At 44.8% G+C, this 21,088-nt stretch overlaps 1 protein-coding gene across 2 annotated transcripts in view; it reads left to right on the top strand.

The window, feature by feature from the left end:
- Positions 1-21,088, top strand: part of MEGF6 (multiple EGF like domains 6) — a 506,198-nt gene that overhangs the window by 362,917 nt on the left and 122,193 nt on the right. The window contains exons 1-2 of one of the 2 annotated variants that reach the window (XM_069741498.1): positions 1,072-1,311; positions 19,371-19,493. In XM_069741498.1, the coding sequence (XP_069597599.1) occupies positions 1,155-1,311; positions 19,371-19,493 (280 nt within the window). In that variant the 5' untranslated portion in view covers positions 1,072-1,154. Of the gene's footprint in view, positions 1-1,071; positions 1,312-19,370; positions 19,494-21,088 lie in introns of those variants that run through there. The other variant, XM_069741497.1, reaches the window with a different exon arrangement.

The following is a 21,088-nucleotide window of genomic DNA, read 5'->3' as shown; positions in this document are numbered from 1 at the left end:
GCTCCTATGTACAAGAATATAACTACTATAATACTGCTCCTATGTACAAGAATATAACTACTATAATACTGCCCCTATGTACAAGAATATAACTACTATAATACTGCTCCTATGTACAAGAATATAACTACTATAATACTGCTCCTATGTACAAGTATATAACTACTATAATACAACCCCTATGTACAAGAATATAACTACTATAATACTGCCCCTATGTACAAGAATATAACTACTATAATACTGCTTCTATGTACAAGACTATAACTACTATAATACTGCCCCTATGTACAAGAATATATCTACTATAATACTGCTCCTATGTACAAGAATATAACTACTATAATACTGCTCCTATGTACAAGAATATAACTACTATAATACTGCTCCTATGTACAAGAATATAACTACTATAATACTGCTCCTATGTACAAGACTATAACTACTATAATACTGCCCCTATGTACAAGAATATATCTACTATAATACTGCTCCTATGTACAAGAATATAACTACTATAATACTGCCCCTATATACAAGAATATAACTACTATAATACTGCCCCTATGTACAAGAATATAACTACTATAATACTGCCCCTATGTACCAGGATATAACTACTATAATACTGCCCCTATGTACATGAACATCACTTTTATAGATTATGACATTGCACAGCTCAATAATGCACTCTGAATATAAACTTGTTGATTTCTTCCTAACATCTTTGATTTTTCTTAGTTTTTACAAAATGTGGTTTGGATTTGGATTCCTAATTTTCGAGTGCAAAACAGGAAAATGTCTTTAGAGACGTGCCGCCTGGTCCTGTCCTGCTTCCTTCTCCTTGCCCCTTAGATCTTTCGCTCTCCTTGTACTTGACACCCTGGTTTCCTTGGCTTTGCTCGGAGGCAGTGTGATGTCATGGTGCCTGGCTGTAGACTGCTGGGGGCTGTCCATTACCTGCAGGAGATGGGCCAGGACTTGGTAACATAAAAGAACTCATGTGGGAGGGACATGGAGAATTCCCAGGACTCCAGAACATATACAGTAAAAAAAAAAAAATCCAAAACAAAACCGGCATCTGAGCAGGCGAGGATCACATACTGTAGGCTGCAAGTTATGGTCTCAGTCAGGATCCAACCTCATTTGGAAACATGAAGAACATATTACAGATCCTTTCTGTGGCTCTAGTGGGTTGTTGCATCCCTGTGGGTACCACATTCAACTCCAGATTCCTTCGCCCCAACTGCTACCCATGTTATGTGAGAAACCAGGGATTTAGTACTATTCACTCTAACAACAGGAGGCCAGGTATGGATGAGCCCAGCTCTTCTTCACATTTTATTTGGCTTTATTCTTTATATATATTTTGAATTACCGTACTTTTATTTTGTACTTTATATTTTGTTACACAGTAGTTTTTTTCTAGGTGTGTACATCTTTTCCTTTTTTCCTTTTATTTTAAATTAGGTGTTAGTTTATTATATATTGTATATTGGTTTCTTTAATATTTACCTTTTTTTTTTAACGTTTCACTATTTTCCCCCCTATGAATTTATTCTGTAACCAAACGTATATTGCACTCTGATGCTGCGTATGAAAAATCGCGATAAGTTGTTATGTGTTTTTTTTTAATTGATTCTCAACAGTAAATTCTTAAAGTGTTATAGAGGAACCCAACTCATTAGTCTCATATTGATGTTTATTTTTATCCCCATTTTTCTCTTTGTTCTTATTTTGCTTTTAGTTTAATGGATGTTCCTTTTGAAAGCTCCCATCTTATAACTACATACCGTATATAAATAGAGACCAAGACCAGCACATCCAAGCTAGTGTGAACAGGCGCCAACCAAAAAAACATACAAGTTGAAAAACGATAAAGGTTGCGCCATTATTTACCGAGAATGATTACTCTAGAATATTGAAAATGCATTACTGCCATAGAAAATAGGAAAAAAGCGCTACGCTACATACATACCGTATATGACATTCACATCCATGTACAGAATGCAAAAATGAATAAGATCGCTTTATGTATGTGTGTATATATATATATATATATATATATATATATATATGTATGTGTAGATATGTAAATATATAAAAATATATTTCTATAGATTTGTTTGTTTATAAATAAATATATGTGTGTGTGAAATATAAATATCTAAAAACATATTTCTATAGATATATCTGTGTGTGTGGATATATATATATCTATATATCTTTACTTTATGTGTGTCAAGTATGTATACAGCTGCTACAGTACCAATTGTGAACAACAGGTGGCACAGTGCCATATTAGCATTTTAGTACTTCTCTTTTTATGATTTTAAAATGTGAATTGTGCCAGCAAAAATTTGGTACTTTCCTCCCTTAAAGAAAGTTATGTCAGGGACGTTAAAGGGAACCTGTCACCGGTTTTCTCCTGTGTCAACTAAAACTATGATCTTAATCAGTGCCTGTGCTGCAGTCCATCAATGGTTATATACTCCATTTACTCCCCCTTTATACCACCCAAAAAACCTATTGAAGTGCTCCTGCGCTGTATGTTAATCCTGTCGTTACGGTCCGATGGACATGGTTTCTGTGGTCTCTAACCCTCCTTCTGGCTGCTGATAGCCGTCCTCCTGCTGTAATTGACACGGATGACGCCACATAGCCATGCAAAATCTTGCACCTGTGCAGAGAAATCGCTGGGAGGAGGGTTGGAGAAGCCGGGAGGAGGGATGGAGAAGCTGAGAGGAGGGTTGGAGAAGCCGGGAGAAGGATTGGAGAAGCCGGGAGAAGGATTGGAGAAGCCGGGAGGAGGGTTGGAGAAGCCGGGAGAAGGATTGGAGAAGCCGGGAGAAGGATTGGAGAAGCCGGGAGGAGGGTTGGAGAAGTCGAGAGGAGGGATGGAGAAGCCGGGAGAAGGATTGGAGAAGCCGGGAGGAGGGATGGAGAAGCCGGGAGAAGGATTGGAGAAGCCGGGAGGAGGGATGGAGAAGCCGAGAGGAGGGATGGAGAAGCCGGGAGAAGGATTGGAGAAGCCGGGAGGAGGGTTGGAGAAGCCGGGAGAAGGATTGGAAAAGCCGGGAGAAGGGTTGGAGAAGTCGGGAGGAGGGTTGGAGAAGTCGGGAGGAGGGTTGGAGAATCCAGGAGGAGGGATGGAGAAGCCGAGAGGAGGGTTGGAGAAGCCGGGAGAAGGATTGGAGAAGCCGGGAGAAGGATTGGAGAAGCCGGGAGGAGGGTTGGAGAAGCCGGGAGGAGGGTTGGAGAAGCCGGGAGAAGGATTGGAGAAGCCGGGAGAAGGAGTGGAGAAGCCGGGAGGAGGGTTGGAGAAGTCGAGAGGAGGGATGGAGAAGCCGGGAGAAGGATTGGAGAAGCCGGGAGGAGGGATGGAGAAGCCGAGAGGAGGGATGGAGAAGCTGGGAGAAGGATTGGAGAAGCCGGGAGGAGGGTTGGAGAAGTCGGGAGGAGGGTTGGAGAACCCGGGAGGAGGGTTGGAGTAGGCGGGAGGAGGGTTGGAGAAGACAGGAGGAGGGTTGGAGAAGTCGGGAGGAGGGTTGGAGAACCCGGGAGGAAGGTTGGAGTAGGCAGGAGGAGGGTTGGAGAACCCGGGAGGAGGGTTGGAGAACCCGGGAGGAGGGTTGAGAAGGTGCGGGAGGAGGGTTGGAGAAGCTGGTAGGAGGGATGGAGAAGCTGGGAGGAGGGTTGGAGAAGCTGGGAGGAGGGATGGAGAAGCCGAGAGGAGGGATGGAGAAGCCGGGAGAAGGATTGGAGAAGCCGGGAGGAGGGATGGAGAAGCCGAGAGGAGGGATGGAGAAGCCGGGAGAAGGATTGGAGAAGCCGGGAGGAGGGTTGGAGTAGGCAGGAGGAGGGTTGGAGAACCCGGGGGGAGGGTTGGAGAACCCGGGAGGAGGGTTGAGAAGGTGCGGGAGGAGGGTTGGAGAACCCGGGAGGAGGGTTGGAGAACCCGGGAGGAGGGTTGGAGAAGCTAGTAGGAGGGATGGAGAAGCCGGGAGGAGGGTTGGAGAAGCTGGTAGGAGGGATGGAGAAGCCGGGAGGAGGGTTGGAGAAGCCGGGAGGAGGGATGGATAACACAGAATCCACACCCATCGGACTGACCGGATTAACATAAAGCGTGAGAGAACTTCAAAAGTTTTTGGGGGGTATTCAGGAGGAATCAGGGGGTTATATAACCATTGATGTACTGCAGCACAGGCGCTGATTAAGGTCATAGTTTTAGATGACACAGGTCAAAACTGGTGACAGGTTCCCTTTCAGGTCTGGAATAGTATAATTTATACAGATCTTAATATAAGGAGGCTTCATTATTTTTTTTCATGTTGCGGTTTGTTGCGTTGTGAGACATTACAATCTGATTAGTGTTCTGGTTAGTTTAACGATTGTCATTTTCTGCCTCTTATGGGTGAAATTGAATCTATACATTGATCATTGTTCAGAATCTCCCAGGAATAGTCTGCTGGTCAGGCGCTGTTCTATGCTTTTCATGCAGTAGGTGTAAAGAATAGTCATTATTTCTGATCCCATGACAAATCTTCCTGTCCTCTGGCAAATCAATTTTGTCATGTGGACGCTGGGTAGATTAAAATCACCAACCACATAAATGTCTATATTATTTCTGCCATTTTTCAAATCGGTCAGGATTTGGAGTATATGTAGAGTATATAGTAACAACAGGTGGCAATACAATGCCATATTAGCATTTTAGTACTTCTCTTTTTATGGTTTTAAAATGTGAATTGTGCCAGCAAAAATTTGGTACTTTCCTCCATTAAAGAAAGTTATGTCAGGGACGTTAAAGGGAACCTGTCACCGGTTTTCTCCTGTGTCAACTAAAACTGTGATCTTAATCAGTGCCTGTGCTGCAGTCGATCAATGTTTATATACTCCATTTACTCCCCCTGTATACCACCCAAAAAACCTATTGAAGTGCTCTTGCGCTGTATGTTAATCCTGTCGTTACGGTCCGAGAGGAGGGATGGAGAAGCCGGGAGAAGGATTGGAGAAGCCGGGAGGAGGGTTGGAGAAGTCGGGAGGAGGGTTGGAGAACCCGGGAGGAGGGTTGGAGAAGTCGGGAGGAGGGTTGGAGAACCCGGGAGGAGGGTTGGAGTAGGCGGGAGGAGGGTTGGAGTAGGCAGGAGGAGGGTTGGAGAACCCGGGAGGAGGGTTCGAGAAGTCGGGAGGAGGGTTGGAGAACCCGGGAGTAGGGTTGGAGTAGGCGGGAGGAGGGTTGGAGTAGGCAGGAGGAGGGTTGGAGAACCCGGGAGGAGGGTTGGAGATGTCGGGAGGAGGGTTGGAGAACCCGGGAGAAGGGTTGGAGTAGGCGGGAGGAGGGTTGGAGAAGACAGGAGGAGGGTTGGAGAAGTCGGGAGGAGGGTTGGAGAACCCGGGAGGAGGGTTGGAGAACCCGGGAGGAGGGTTGGAGTAGGCGGGAGGAGGGTTGGAGTAGGCAGGAGGAGGGTTGGAGAAGTCGGGAGGAGGGTTGGAGAACCCGGGAGGAGGGTTGGAGTAGGCGGGAGGAGGGTTGGAGTAGGCAGAAGGAGGGTTGGAGAACCCGGGAGGAGGGTTGGAGAACCCGGGAGGAGGGTTGAGAAGGTAACTATATACTAGTCATTATTTCTGATCCCATGACAAATCTTCCTATATATAGTAACTTTTACACAAATGATGCTCCTATGACTGCCAAGCCGTGGAGTGTTATCATGGGGACACAGTAGCTATCATTTCAAGCACTGATTACCTTGCAAAGGAGAAAGCTACTAGTCTAAATTATGTAAAAATGGTGCTATGACTTCAATAAAGAGAGATGGTGAAATGATAAAACTGATTTGTCTGCAGCCTCCACAAGAGGGCGCTAAGGCTTTTACCGCATACTGGTTTATTCCTATCAATACATTACAAGTACGCAGTTGGCTCCTTAGCTCCCCCTAGTGGTGGCTGCAGGTAGCTCTGTTAAGAGGATTTGGAGTTCTGTATCAGCAAAAATGAGCTAAAGATATATTAAAATATTAAGGATGGGAATTTAATCTCGCGGACATGTGAAGCATTCTTGCTGCACTGTGCATAGTTGAGTTACAGTAGCTCCATCAATCAGCGAAAAATAGCAGAGAATGAAAACACAGCGAGCCGGCAGATTCCAAGATGTCCCTGAAGCATGAGCCAGCAACGATCCCCTGCTGATACCCAGCGGGTGCAGTCACTGGCATCAGACATCAGCTCCATTATTCATAATGAATGGAAATTACTACTCATTAAGCCACTGAACTGTAGTTATACCTTGTGAAGCAGAAAGGCAGCGGCATTGAGCGCGGTTCCTGGGGCTTTGCTCTCAGTCCTGGAAGAATAACTGGATTTGGAACTGGGAGATGGAACGTAAAGGAGTTGTCCATTCTTAGGGGACTTTTTTATTTTATTTTAATGCATCTGGTTGGGAATAAAAATATTTTTTGGTGTTGGGTTTGATTAACAATGTTGCACTGTTTGACTTTGTTTCCCTGGCATATTCAACTTTGATGTGGTCTGTGGACATAAGTCAGCTTAGAGGTGCGCATAAAAAGGCAGATAAGAGTTACAAACTCCCATAGAGAGCTGACTGACGGACTCTCAGTTAACTCATTTTACCGCCTGCCATAGAAAGTGCAGCAAAGAGACTATAAAAGGCAAACGGTGCCATTTGAATGAAAAACAGAGAGCTGATCTCAAGTGCCTTCACTGGAAATACATTTGCAACATTTAAAGGGAACCTGTCATGTTGATGATGATATATGACCTGCAGCATTCTATAGAGCAGGAGGAGCTAATCAGATTTATATATATGTTTGTGGGAACATTTTCTGTAAAACTTTATTTTATTCCGTTTAATTCCTGGTGTTTGTGTGTATAGGAGTCCAGTGGGCGGTCCTACTAGTGATTGACAGCCTTCATGGTACGACTGTGCGTGCAGAGATAGCTGTCAGTCACTGGTTGGTTTGACGCTGAGTCACTACTCATGACAAACAGTGAGAGAGCAGTCAGGAGGCCCAAGATCAGATACCAGGAGGGCTCGTAGTACATGGGGAGTTAAGACAAAGACATGGTCAGGTAACAGTCCGGAGTCAAAAGCCAAAAAAGTATGTTAAGACAAGGTAGTAAAACAAATGAATAATCAGAGGCCAAGTCCGGGGTCAGATACCTGAAGTCAGAGAGCGTCAAGAGCAGGAGGGAAAATCTACAAGAATAGTCGTGACAAATCCTAGGTCCGGCAATAAGGTCAGAGGAAAGAGAGACAGGGCTAAGCAAGCACACCAAACTTAAGCAAAGCTACAACTGATGCTGACTACTAAGCGCTAGCCAGCAAAATACCTTGCATATGATTAAGGATGGGAGTCACCTGGGGAAACGCTCACAGACTAAACCAGATAGAGCAGCAGGGCTGTTAATCAAACTGTTGACAATTCCGCACGTTCCAGCATTAGATTGGATGACTGGACTGTCACTCAAAAAACTGACAGTCCAGCACACTCCAGATCCTATAGGGCGGCTGAACTGTCACTCATAGCGTCCCTCTGCCACAGTCAATGTTGAAACCATGACAGTAAGACCACCCACTGGACTCATATATAGAAACACCAGAGATTTCAATAAATAAAATACAAGTTATACTGAATCGTTTCCCACAAGCCTATATATCATTCTTCTCTGCATCTTCCCTATATCATGCTGTCCACAGGTCAGATGGCATGTAAAGAGGGACCCACCCTGGAGGGCATACACTCACTACGCCACCCTCCTACAGGGGTATGCTTCACACCTTTTAACGACCTGTAAGTAAAACTCCCCATGTTTGGACCTCTGCACTACTTTGTGCATCTTTGGTAGGGTTGTATCATCCAACAAGGCCTCCAGCTGAACTCTTTTGGGGTTGCACTTAGTTTTCTTAGAGACTTAAATTGTAAATCGTTTGTGAGTGATACCAAGTAATGTACTTCAATGAGCAGAAAGTAGATTGTTCTTTCATAGTGCCAGTGTCCATGATGACTCCATGTAGGACCAGACCATAGAAGAACATGAGTGTCCGTCTCCAGGAGTCATGGCATCCCCTCATCCTGCCTGGTGCTTGTCCTCAGTATGACCAGCTTTCCCAGGCTGTTTGTATGCTTCACTTGTGGTTTGGGGATAGGAAGTGAATCTGAGCTCAGTCTCCTCAGCCGAGCTGGAATATATCGCTACATGAGAGATTCCATAGATCAGAGATCTGTATCTAACAAAATTACAGAAAACACCATCTGTGGTCCCCTTGACCCTGCAGAGCTGCCATTATGAGTCAGGGAAATAAAGTCCCATTACCTGCAGCGTTCTTCCCTCCAGGTCTTCAGCAGCATAGAGTCAACTAGAACAAGGTGGGGACTCTGCCAAACAGCTCCTCATATCTCAGCTCCCAGGACCACTATAGGTGGGAATATAACAAATGAATCTGGCTTTATGAAAATACATTAGATTGAATAAAAACATTCCAACCATCATTGTCTGCTTACCAGAAATGGGGATTTTTGGGCTGATGCTAATTATGGAGATAATCTGACTGACACTATTGATGGGGGTATTCTGGCTATCACCATTGATGGGGTAATCAAGCTGACACAATTGATGGGGGTATTCTGGCTTACACCAATGATGTGGGTGGTCTGGCTGACACCACTGATAGAAGTAGCCTGGCTGACACCATTGATGGGGTTTTCGGGCTGAAATAATTGATGGGGTGTTTGGGTGGACACCGATGATGGGGGTGTTTGGGAGGACACCGTTGATGGGTGTGTTTGGGCGGACACCATTGATGGGGGTGTTTGGGCAGACACCATTAATGGGGTGTTTGGGTGGACACCGTTGATGGGGGTGTTTGGGAGGACACCGTTGATGGGTGTGTTTGGGCGGACACCATTGATGGGGGTGTTTGGGCAGACACCATTAATGGGGTGTTTGGGTGGACACCGTTGATGGGGGTGTTTGGGAGGACACTGTTGATAGGTGTGTTTCAGCGTACACAATTTATGAGGTTGTTTGGGCAGACCTCATTGGGGGTGTTTGGGAGGACACCGTTGATGGGTGTGTTTGGGCGGACACCATTGATGGGGGTGTTTGGGCAGACACCATTAATGGGGTGTTTGGGTGGACACCGTTGATGGGGGTGTTTGGGAGGACACTGTTGATAGGTGTGTTTCAGCGTACACAATTTATGAGGTTGTTTGGGCAGACCTCATTGGGGGTGTTTGGGAGGACACCGTTGATGGGTGTGTTTGGACAGACACCGTTGATGGAGAGTGCTCTGGCTGATACCATTGATGTGGGTACTCTGACATCATTGTGGAAGGTGATCTGGCTGATACTATTGATGTTTGGGTAGACACCATTGATGGGGGTGTTTAGGTGGACACCATTGATGGGGGGTGTTTGGGCGGACACCGTTGATGGGGTTGTTTGGTCGAACACCGTTGATGGGGGTGTTTGGGTGGGCACCGTTGATAGAGGTGTTTTGGCGGACACCATTGATGGGGGTCTTTGGGCGTATACCATTGTAGAGGGTGCTCTGACTGACAACAATGATGTGGGTACTCTGGCTGATACCATTGATGTTGGTACTCTGGCTGATACCATTGATGTTGGTACTCTGGCTGATACCATTGTGGAGTATACTCTGGCTGATACCATTGTGGAGGGTGCTCTGGCTTACACCATTGATGTGAGTACTCTGGCTGATATAATTGTGTAGGGCTCTCTGGCTGATACCATTGATGTGGGTAATATGACTGATTCCATTGTGGAGTGTTTTCTGGCTGATGCCATTGTGAAGGGTACTCTGGCTGATACCATTGTGGAGGGAGCTCTGGCTTCTACCATTGATGTGGGTAATATGAATGATACCATTGTGGAGGGTGCTCTGGCTTATACCATTCATGTGGATACTCTGACATCATTGTGGAGGGTGATCTGGCTGATACCATTGATGTGGGTACTCTAGCTGACACCATTGTGGAGGGTGCTCTGACTGACACCTTTGTGGAGGGTGCTCTGGCTGATACCATTGAGGAGGGTGCTTTGACTGACACCATTGTGGAGGGTGTTCTGGCTGATACCATTGATTTGGGTGCTCTGGTTGATGGGGGTGTTTGGGAGGACACCGTTGATGGGTGTGTTTGGGCGACACCGTTGATGGGGGTGTTTAGGCGGACACCATTGATGGGGGTGTTTAGGTGGACACCATTGATGGGGGTGTTTGGCGGACACCGTTGATGGGGTATTTTCGCAGACACCGTTGATGGTGGTATTTGGGCGGACACCGTTGATGGGGGTGTTTGGGTAGACAGCGTTGATGGGGTGCTTTGGCGGACACCATTGATGGGGGTCTTTGGACGTACACCATTGTGGAGGGTGCTCTAATTGACACCATTGATGTGGGTACTCTGGCTGACACCATTGATGTTGGTACTCTGGCTGATACCATTGTGGGGGGTACTCTGGCTGATACCATTGTAGAGGGTGTTCTGGCTTATACCATTGATGTGGGTTCTCTGACATCATTGTGGAGGGTGATCTGGCTGATACCATTGATGTGGGTACTCTGGCTGACACCATTGTGGAGGGTGCTCTGGCTGATACCATTGATGTTGGTTCTCTGGTTGATACCATTGTGGAGGGTACTCTGGCTGATACCATTGTTGAGGGTGCTCTGGCTTATACCATTGATGGGGTCCTCTGGCTGATACCATTCAGGGGGGTGAACAGGCTGACACTAGTTAGAGGGGCACTCTTGCAGACAGTATTTACAGGTCCACTCTATCTGAAGCTGCATTGTAGGCTCTCTAGCTGATGGTTCTATGTTCCACATTACATAACTTAATTGGACATTATGTAGCATGTGAAATATAACACACAGGATGTCTGACATAAGCTCACGTTCTGCTAAGCGCACAGCTGCGAAGTTCCCCTAACACGGGTTGACCAGCTGCTTTCCCATCCTCTCTGCTTCAGGAAGATGCAGCCTTGGAGTATTGCGACACTTTGGAATCTGTATAGAAGAGGCAGATAGTGTACTGATCCATGTTACTAGGTCGTCTGCAGAGGCTATACCTTTAACACCGTGGATTAAGATATACACTGCTCAAAAAAATAAAGGGAACACTTACTCCAAGTAAATCAAACTTCTGTGAAATCAAACTGTCCACTTAGGAAGCAACACTGACAATCAATTTCACATGCTGTTGTGCAAATGGAATAGACAACAGATGGAAATTATTGGCAATTATCAAGACCCCCTCAATAAAGGAGTGGTTCTGCAGGTGGGGACCACAGACCACATCTCAGTACCAATACTTTCTGGCTGATGTTTTGGTCACTTTTGAATGTTGGTTGTGCTTTCACACTCGTGGTAGCATGAGACGGACTCTACAACCCACACAAGTGGCTCAGGTAGTGCAGCTCATCCAGGATGGCACATCAATGCGAGGTGTGGCAAGAAGGTTTGTTGTGTCTGTCAGCGTAGTATCCAAGGCTGGAGGCGCTACCAGGAGACAGGCCAGTACACCAGGAGACGTAGAGGTGGCCATAAGAGGGCAACAACCCAGCAGCAGGACCGCTACCTTCGCCTTTGTGCAAGGAGGAACAGGAGGAGCATTGCCAGAGCCCTGCAAAATGACCTCCAGCAGGCCACAAATGTGCATGCATCTGCACAAACGGTTAGAAACCGACTCCATGAGGATGGTCTGAGTGCCCGACGTCCACATATGGATGTCCACAGCCCAACACCGTGCAGGACGCTTGGCATTTGCCACAGAACACCAGGATTGGAAAATTTGCCACTGGCGCCCTGTGCTCTTCACAGATGAAAGCAGGTTCACACTGAGCACATGTGACAGACGTGACAGAATCTGGAGATGCCGTGGAGAGCGATCTGCTGCCTGTAACATCCTTCAGCATGACCGATTTGGCAGTGGGTCAGTAATGGTGTGGGGTGGCATTTCTTTTGAGGGCTGCACAGCCCTCCATGCGCTCGCCACAGCTAGCCTGACTGCCATAAGGTACTGAGATGAGATCCTCAGACCCCGTGTGAGACGACATGCTGGTGGGGTTGGCCCTGGGTTCATCCTAATGCAGGACAATGCCAGACCTCATGTGGCTGGAGTGTGTCAGCAGTTCCTGCAAGATGAAGGCATTGAAGCTATAGACTGGCCCGCCCGTTCCCCTGACCTGAATCCGATTGAGCACATCTAGGACATCATGTCTCTCCATCCACCAACGTCCCGTTGCACCACAGACTGTCCAGGAGTTGGCGGTTGCTTTAGTCCAGGTCTGAGAGGAGATCCCTCAGGAGACCATCTGCCGCCTCATCAGGAGCATGCCCAGGTGTTGTACAGTAGGGCAGTCATACAGGCATGTGGAGGCCACACACAATACTGAGCATCTTTTCCTTGTCATGAGGCATTTCCACTGAAGTTGGATCAGCCTGTAATTTGATTTTCCACTTTGATTTTGAGTATCATTTCAAATCCAAACCTCCATGGGATATTCATTTTGATTTACATTGATAATTATGTTTTATTGTTCTGAACACATTCCGCTATGCAGTGAATAAAAATTTGCAACTGGAATATTTTATTCACAGATATCTAGGATGTGGTATTCTAGTGTTCCCTTTATTTTTTTGAGCAGTGTATATGCAGTACATTTACACCAACAGTAAACCGTTATGGAGAATCTTAAGTGAATCTGTATTGTTGTTCCCAAATTTTCTGTTTGAAGGAGGAGAAGGAATTGGTTCCTAGTGATCCAACCAAGTCAACTGAACCCCACAGATTTAGAAGTAAAGTATCACTCCAGCACTGTTACCATAATACACACTACATTTCCCATGATGGCTCTGGCTTTGTAGAGGGGGCAGAGTGTCATCACATTTCACTTGTCCTCCTGAGTCCAGTCCAATAGCTGCAGTAATAGATGAGTGACAGAACTACTTATTAGAGGTGGTTACATGGCAGTGTGCTGTGTTAAAAGTATATAGGATGTAATGGCTCTTGATGGTAAAATGGTTCTCTACTCAGAGATGACAAATGCAGGTACACACTGAATTTGTTTCATGAACTTTGTTCACACGGATATAAGTGGGCTGAGATTTGTGGCACTTTACAGACATTTTTGATGGTCTGCTGGCAATTTCTTCAGCAACACCTCCTTCAATAAAGCACAATCCCAGTATAACTCTTTATGCAGCACATAACACACTCTCGCTACTTCTCGCTGCCCTCACTCAATGGTCTCTCTTGGCCACAATGCACTGTAGTAACTTGCCTGGAAATCTAAGCACTTTTGCGACAGACTTGTTTAGTTATTCAATATATCAATAGAAAAATACGGGGGCCAAAGGCCCAGTCAGCTCACCAACAGACCACAGGAGCACGTGAACCCGTCCTGACCCAGACGTAGCAACAGCTGAAGACGTAAGAAATGTGAAGATTGTTCCAGCTCCTTTCCGATTAAAAGTCCTTTATTGATCCATATCCTTAAAAATAATCCCTGCACAAAAGGGAATGTGAACAGCGACAAAAACCTGCTAATAGCAACACGTTTCGATCTAAAAGATCTTCATCATGGATTATTTTTAAGGATATGGATCAATAAAGGACTTTTAATCGGAAAGGAGCTGGAACAATCTTCACATTTCTTACGTCTTCAGTTGTTTAGTTATTGCGCCACAGTCCTTTACACTTGGTCACCAATCTTTTAGTCTCTAGTGTGTGTAAAAAAATTCAAACACAATCATCAGCATTGAGACTCCATCTGGTTCGGTTATCTCTTCATACTTTATGGTAGCTAATTGCTTGAAAGACCGGAATATGCCTTTATACATCCATCTATTGTGGCACATATTCACTCTTCTGGTGGATGTACTCTACTCACAAAAAAAAGCCTCTGTGGTAGCACTCTTACTTCTTTGCCATCTTCTAATGGTGGTATTCTTATGCAGATGGGTTGGTTTCCTCCACCTAGAGTAAACTAAACTGACTACAGCTCAGGCTATACGTTCCTACAGGCTGCACAGTATCCCTTTGCAAAGTCCTGGGGTAGCGTATCAATTTGTGTTTGCTACTCACCCCCACTTGCTAGATAGCAATGACGAAGGCATTTCTCTGCTGCTGTACAACATCTTTTCCTGCCTGTCTGCAAATGTCTGACAGGTGAAAACTCAGGAACTTTACGCTCTGTTAAATTCTACCAAGGTCAAGGTCCCAAGCTACCCCCATTTACACAAGGACACAGCAAAAATATGGTTCTCCTAAGAGTGGCATCAAGACTTCACCACCACTAATCAGTGACACCCTTTGTGCGGCATTTCTTGAAATGAGCGTAAAGTAAAGGATGCCACTGATTAGTGGTGGTGAAGTCTTGATGGTAGCATCTCCACCGCACCAGGGTGAATGAGAACGTATTAGTGGTGGTGAAGTCTTGATGGTAGCATCTCCACCGCACCAGGGTGAATGAGAACGTATTAGTGGTGGTGAAGTCTTGAAGGTAGCATCTCCACCACACCAGGGTGAATGAGAATGTATTAGTGGTGGTGAAGTCTTGATGGTAGCATCTCCACCGCACCAGGGTGAATGAGAATGTATTAGTGGTGGTGAAGTCTTGAAGGTAGCATCTCCACCACACCAGGGTCAATGAGAACGTATTAGTGGTGGTGAAGTCTTGAAGGTAGCATCTCCACCGCACCAGGGTGAATGAGAACGTATTAGTGGTGGTGAAGTCTTGATGGTAGCATCTCCACCGCATCAGGGTCAATGAGAATGTATTAGTGGTGGTGAAGTCTTGATGGTAGCATCTCCACCGCACCAGGGTGAATGAGAACGTATTAGTGGTGATGAAGTCTTGAAGGTAGCATCTCCACCACACCAGGGTCAATGAGAACGTATTAGTGGTGGTGAAGTCTTGATGGTAGCATCTCCACCGCACCAGGGTGAATGAGAACGTATTAGTGGTGGTGAAGTCTTGATGGTAGCATCTCCACCACACCAGGGTCAATGAGAACGTATTAGTGGTGGTGAAGTCTTGATGGTAGCATCTCCACCGCACCAGGGTGAATGGGAACGTATTACAACTAGCCACTACATATTTCGGAACATAACATTGGGGTCACATCAGTTCCTTATTCTGTAAGAGACCAGCACACCCTTTTTCAAACCGCTTGCATGCATCGGCATCTGTTTTGTAGACTCCAATGTATGGGGAGCATCCATTTCCTTCCATACAAGTAGTTCTGGAATCAAAACTTGTTTGCCAAAATGCTGTCCCCTGCAGTCAAAACGGGGAAGTGCTCACCTCATCCCAAGGCCTGTTTTTCATTTTGTTACCTTGGCAAATGTTTGTAGTAAACTAAACATATAATCAATGGGACTTAGGTCTCCGTGTATCCAGCCATTAAACATTCCTTGACATGTTACAAATGTTTAATGTGCTGACAGATTAATTAGAAAGGAATTCCGTTTTGGAAACAAACAAAAAAAAATCCATCATTTGTTTTGCTTTCTAAGCTTCACGTGAAGCTCTTTGCACGATTCCCTAATTGTTAGAGACGTGCATGTTGTGAACTGCAGAACGACGGGGTGAAAAAATAACAGCAAATCACCTGTGTCTATGCTATGGTGAGACTACAACCCCCAGCATCCCCTCATTACCTTGTATCACCCTGCAGCCTGATAGAAGCCATCTCATAAAACCCAAGAACAAGAAATAAGGATGATTGGTCATGTCCTGCGGGGAAGTGAGCGGTAATAAATGTATGATCCAGTGGTACAGATGCAGCACCAGCCTGCGGTATTGTTATATGCCAGGGAATAAATGGTCGGTAGTTATTAGTTGTTGGCAAATTGTATATAACGCCAACCTCTGGACTAGTGAAGTGGCAAAATATTTAGATTGCGTTGTTTATCTTTGAGGGGGAGTAGGACCACTTTACTGAGGCTCTTTTCACTCAATCTATGTGCAGCCATTACCAGATCATTTTGGATTAATTTGCTTGTGGTTTACTGTAATAGAAATCAGCTCTCCGTTCATTCATTTCCCGCTGAAAAATGTGGGCGTATAAAGGATGGAGAAAGGGCAATGACTCAAACAGGAGGTGTATTTCAGACTACCAATAGACAGTGCAGATATCCTGGGGTCACAGATCATAGTCATGCTTTCACAGGGTTAACGCAACAGAGAGGAGCCAGAAGACTGCAGCATCTGATTGCTCCTACTCCTGCACTGAAAAGAAGCACTTCTCCTTCTTTTTGAATGGTGTTTATTTATTTTGGCAGAAAAGGGGTTAATCGGCCATGTTGGAAACTTTCGGAGTCTGAGCTGTCAGCTGAGCTCGGTTAGCCACTCCCATCCCCTTTATAATCTGTTTCCTGATTCAAACCCATGTCAGAGCTAGCTTTTGCTGCATAGGTTGGAGAAGAGGTGTTTATATGAGGAGTTTTGGAGGCGTTATCTGTGACTGTTGCGTGGTTTGTAAGCGTGATCATTCCCTTCCCTCCTTTTACTTTGGTTATTCCCCCGTCCTTCGCTCCTTGGTGCATTCCTCTATTACATGTGAGTCAATATTTGTATTCTGGGTCATGACACGTGGTCAGGGGCGAACATACCATTTTTGCAAACTGTGCAGGCTCACAGGGGTCCAAGAGGTAAGGGGGCCACTATCACTTCTAAAAAAGGTGTATTATAATGAACTATTGGATTGCAAAGGACCCATATACTGTTCTTGACATTTTCTGTCTCTGTCTGCCTCTATCTATGGCCTATAGAATATCAGTATTTAGAAGGCAACTTTTGGGCTAAGTTTGTACTTCAACTCCTTCAAGAGTTGTACTGAATGACAAACGTAACTCTGCTTTATTGCTTTCTGAATAACCTGAAATCTGTTCTCCTGCACTGGTTGTGACGCTCTGACCCAATCTGCCCTGAAAGCCACATGCTGATGAGGCTCGAAGTCTTGGACGAAGCTGGAGGAGCCGAAGATGACTGCACTGATAACAGTCTATCATTTAGCTCCTTCCGCTTATTTCTCCTACTTTCCAGCATTTTTGAAGAACACGTTGGCTGTTATCCAGACTTCGTTTCCTGAGAACATTCCAGGAGCATTGAAGATATTATCTAAAATAGGCATGGAAAATGGATGCAAGATGGGTCTTAAGAAGCTCTCTAAGACTCTAAGAAAGGAATGTAAACCTTTTACATTTCCTTATGTCACAAGGGCTACAGCAAGAAACCTTCGAGAGCGTCCACAGGCATATGTTGTCTTTAGAAAATTTGCAGAACATGTGAAGATCTTCCTATAGACTATGAAGCTCTGTCGCCGATTCTCTCCATGTGCTGAGGCTAACCTTAGTCATACAGCACATGCTGTCCATTAACGTTTCTAACCATGGGAAATTAGTTTAGCCGGTTTTGATTGATCCTTATTGGCCAATCTTGATGGATTTATGAGTTGTTTAATGGATGGTCCGTCATGAAAACCTCTTTACATATTCCTTAGTAAAGGTCTGTCCTATTGAAGGCCTCCCATCACTGAGTGTGGAGCCAGCTGCACATCGTGGCTCATGCTCTGTAGGAACCAGATTGCCCTTACACGCCATGGGTGGTCCAGAAATTTAGATGGGGCATGGTGTATTGCCTAATTTTTTCAGATGCAATACAGAGAAATGAGGGGTTCTCATTTTATATTTGTATCTTGTATGTAACCACTTCTCATGTACAGCACCATGGATTCAATGGTGGTCTAAAAACAAATAGTAATAATAATTCTCTTGGTGGTCAGTTGTATATGGCAGGTCCTGCTCATATCCAAGTCAAAAAAATTATTTGAAACTATGGCTATCCTAGACATATATAAAGGAAACATTAGGCTGGGAAGTGGAATGGTATGATCTGAACAGCCCCCTGAACTCCTCATGGGCGGGAATTATTAGAGTAAACTCTGATTGGATCAGCTGACTAATAACATGGCTCCTTTCTCCTAAGAAAGTCAAAAGGTCAGTTTGGTAAACTTGCTATTCAAAGGGATTTTAAACAGAAGGTCCCATGAATGCCACCCACTAGCACAGATAAGTGGCCATAGAGTTGAATAGAATAAAAATGCCTATAGAAGATAGACATGGTTCTGAGGTGCTGAAGATTTGACCTTTTGGATAAACTGACCATTTTGTAACCTCCCTCTTGGTACACCTCTTACCCATTTTTTTTTTAAGTTGGAGGCTCTTCTCAGCTTGATCTACTCTGGCTATATACTAACTGAACTTGAATTATGTTACAGAACCAGACTCTGATACCGGGTCATGAATCTTGAGTTAGGATCAACTCCCCCCACCCCACCCGTCCTCAAGTACACTTGATCTGGGATATATAGATATTTGGACACAAGGGGATATCCAGCACTCTGAGAATGGACTTGAAAAACATGTAACTTTTATTTTAGGAACATGCAGATAAACATAAAAATGCAGAGTCTATTCGGAAAACTCCAATGCGTTTCAGCCAAAAGGTCTTAAAGTTGAAACGCGTTAGTGTTTGCTGAATAGACACTGCCTTTTTATGTTCATGTGAATGTTCCTAAAATAAAAGTTACAAGTTTTTTAAGTCCATACGCGGAGCATTAGACATCCCTTTTTTTGTTCATCACCCAAACTGTGCACCTGGACAAGGAGTAGATGGCAAGACCGGTGAGCTGGACTTTCACCTTACTTCTGCATAGAAGAGATATTTGAGTTCTGCTTCCAAGCTTCTTTAGATAGCTGCATATAATGGTGTCTTCATCTATCTTGCCCCCTCTATAAATAATAGTCCCTCTGATGGGTCATGTCCTGGCCTCCTAAGGACGTAGTTCTATCTAGAACATGGTCCTTGGTCTCACAAGTGATGATATCACGCTGTAATGGAAACAGGTTCAGAAAACCATAAATTTTGCGTTGCTGACATCCCAGTGAAAAAGAGTTTAGAAGTTTGAGGACACTAACGCTAATCAAGGCCAAAATAGAGTTTTCCCAATTTTGATTAGTGCTGGGAGACAACAGATAGAATTTCTCATCTGCTTGAGATTTATGCTGTATTAAAAATGATTTCCCTTTTTCTAGCCCAGTAGAGCCTTTTATTTAAGGAGATCATAACCAGAAAACAAATCTATGCATTTTGGCCCGCGCCGACTGCTAGTTGGCTCAATAACTTTTAATTCTTTTATAATTTTTTTTTTATTTTCAAACAATAATGCACTGAGACGTTTATTGGGTTTACGCACCCTGTGTACTAATTCCGCCATAGCATCCACAATTACCACCAAACCGTCCTGCTTCTCGTTTCAGATGTCGACGAATGCCAAGTCCATAATGGTGGATGCCAGCAGCGTTGTGTCAACACCCCGGGGTCATATCACTGCGAGTGCAAATCGGGCTTCCGTCTTCACGCGGATAGCAGGTCATGCATTAGTAAGTAATCACTATCCACTGTTACATTCTTGCTTATAATCTCATTTCATCCCTTTGGCACCAAGCTGGGCTCATATTCCCATACTGTTTGGAATCTGGACAAGTTTTTACCCTGCAAAATTTCTCCAGCGCCGTCCTCGTTACTGTACATTACCGCCAATGATTGTAAACGTCCTCATCAAAAATATTCTTTTTATGTATGAAATTATAGGACCATCCATGGCCCCTTAGATAACCTGGACGGTTACGCTGGGATGTCCCTAGGCGTCTTCGTAATAGATGAGCCAAAGTTCACCAATGAAGATTGAAGAACCCTTAAAATATGTAACTTTTTTTTCTGTGCGAAATATATGCTTAAAGAAGTTGTCAATTCCCTTCCCCCACTACTCTAGATAGTTCATACAAATTAAACTCCGAACAGGGGATGATGATGAGCACATGAGTCTAACCGGTCTTCATAGTATCTCTGGAGAATCACACTGCTGAAAAAAATGTCACGAGGACGCAGTGATGGATGGACAAAATTCTCCTATCATCCACCTGCTCCTGTGTGACAGGTCGTCGTATCTTAGAAGATCCCAACCACACTTGGTCACAAAGCAGATACAAACGCAACGGCAGCACCACTACTCCACTTATCTTCTGATGTCCATCACTTCATTTTTTTTGGACCTGGGTAAAGTATAGTTGGGTTCTCCAGTCCAAGGAAAACATCCACCACTACTCCAACTATCTTCTGATGAACCTTGCTTCGATTTTTTTGGGATCCGGCCAATGGATTTTCCAGTGTCCAGTGCTAAGGAGCACAACCACCACTACTCCACATACCTTCTGATGTCCATTGCTTTGATTTTTTTGGACCCAGGCAAAGGATAGTTGGGTTCTCCAGTGCCAAGGAGCACAACCACCACTACTCCAATTATCTTCTAACGTCCCTTGCTTTGATTTTTTTTGGATGCCTCACCCAGGTAAAGTACAGTTGGGTTCTCCAGAGCCAAAGATCGAAAGGACCACATCCATCACTACTCCATTATCTTATGATGTTTCTAACTACTGTTTTTTGGACTCGGATAAAGAATGGTTGGGTTCCCTAGAGCCAAGGAGCACAACCACGACTACTCCAATTATCCTCTGATGTACTTTGCTTAGATTTTTTTTGGACCCACATAAAGGAAAATTGGGTTCACTAAAGCCAAGGAACGCAACCACTACTACTCCAATTATCTTCTGATATCCCTCATTTGATTTTTTTGGATCCACATAAAGGACAGTTTGGTTCTCCAGAGCCAAGGAGCAGAGTTACCACTACTCCAATTATCCTCTGATATCTCTCTCTACTATTTTTTTAACCAAGAAAGGGACATTTGGGTTCTCCAGCACCAAGGATAGGAAGGAGCACAACCACCACTACTCCAATCAACCTTTCATGTTCCACGTGTTGATTATTTTAGACCAATATAAAGGACAGTTGGGTTCTCCAGAGTCAAGGATAGGAAAGAGCACAGCCACTACTACTCCAATTATCCTCTGCTTTCTCTCCAAACTATTTTTGCTATATTCTCAGCTACTAGTATACACTCCATCGCAATACCAAC

This window comes from Ranitomeya imitator, chromosome 10 (genome assembly GCF_032444005.1).
Source record: "Ranitomeya imitator isolate aRanImi1 chromosome 10, aRanImi1.pri, whole genome shotgun sequence".
Taxonomy (NCBI): Eukaryota; Metazoa; Chordata; class Amphibia; order Anura; family Dendrobatidae; genus Ranitomeya; species Ranitomeya imitator.
This window is presented reverse-complemented; position numbering and strand designations above follow the sequence as displayed.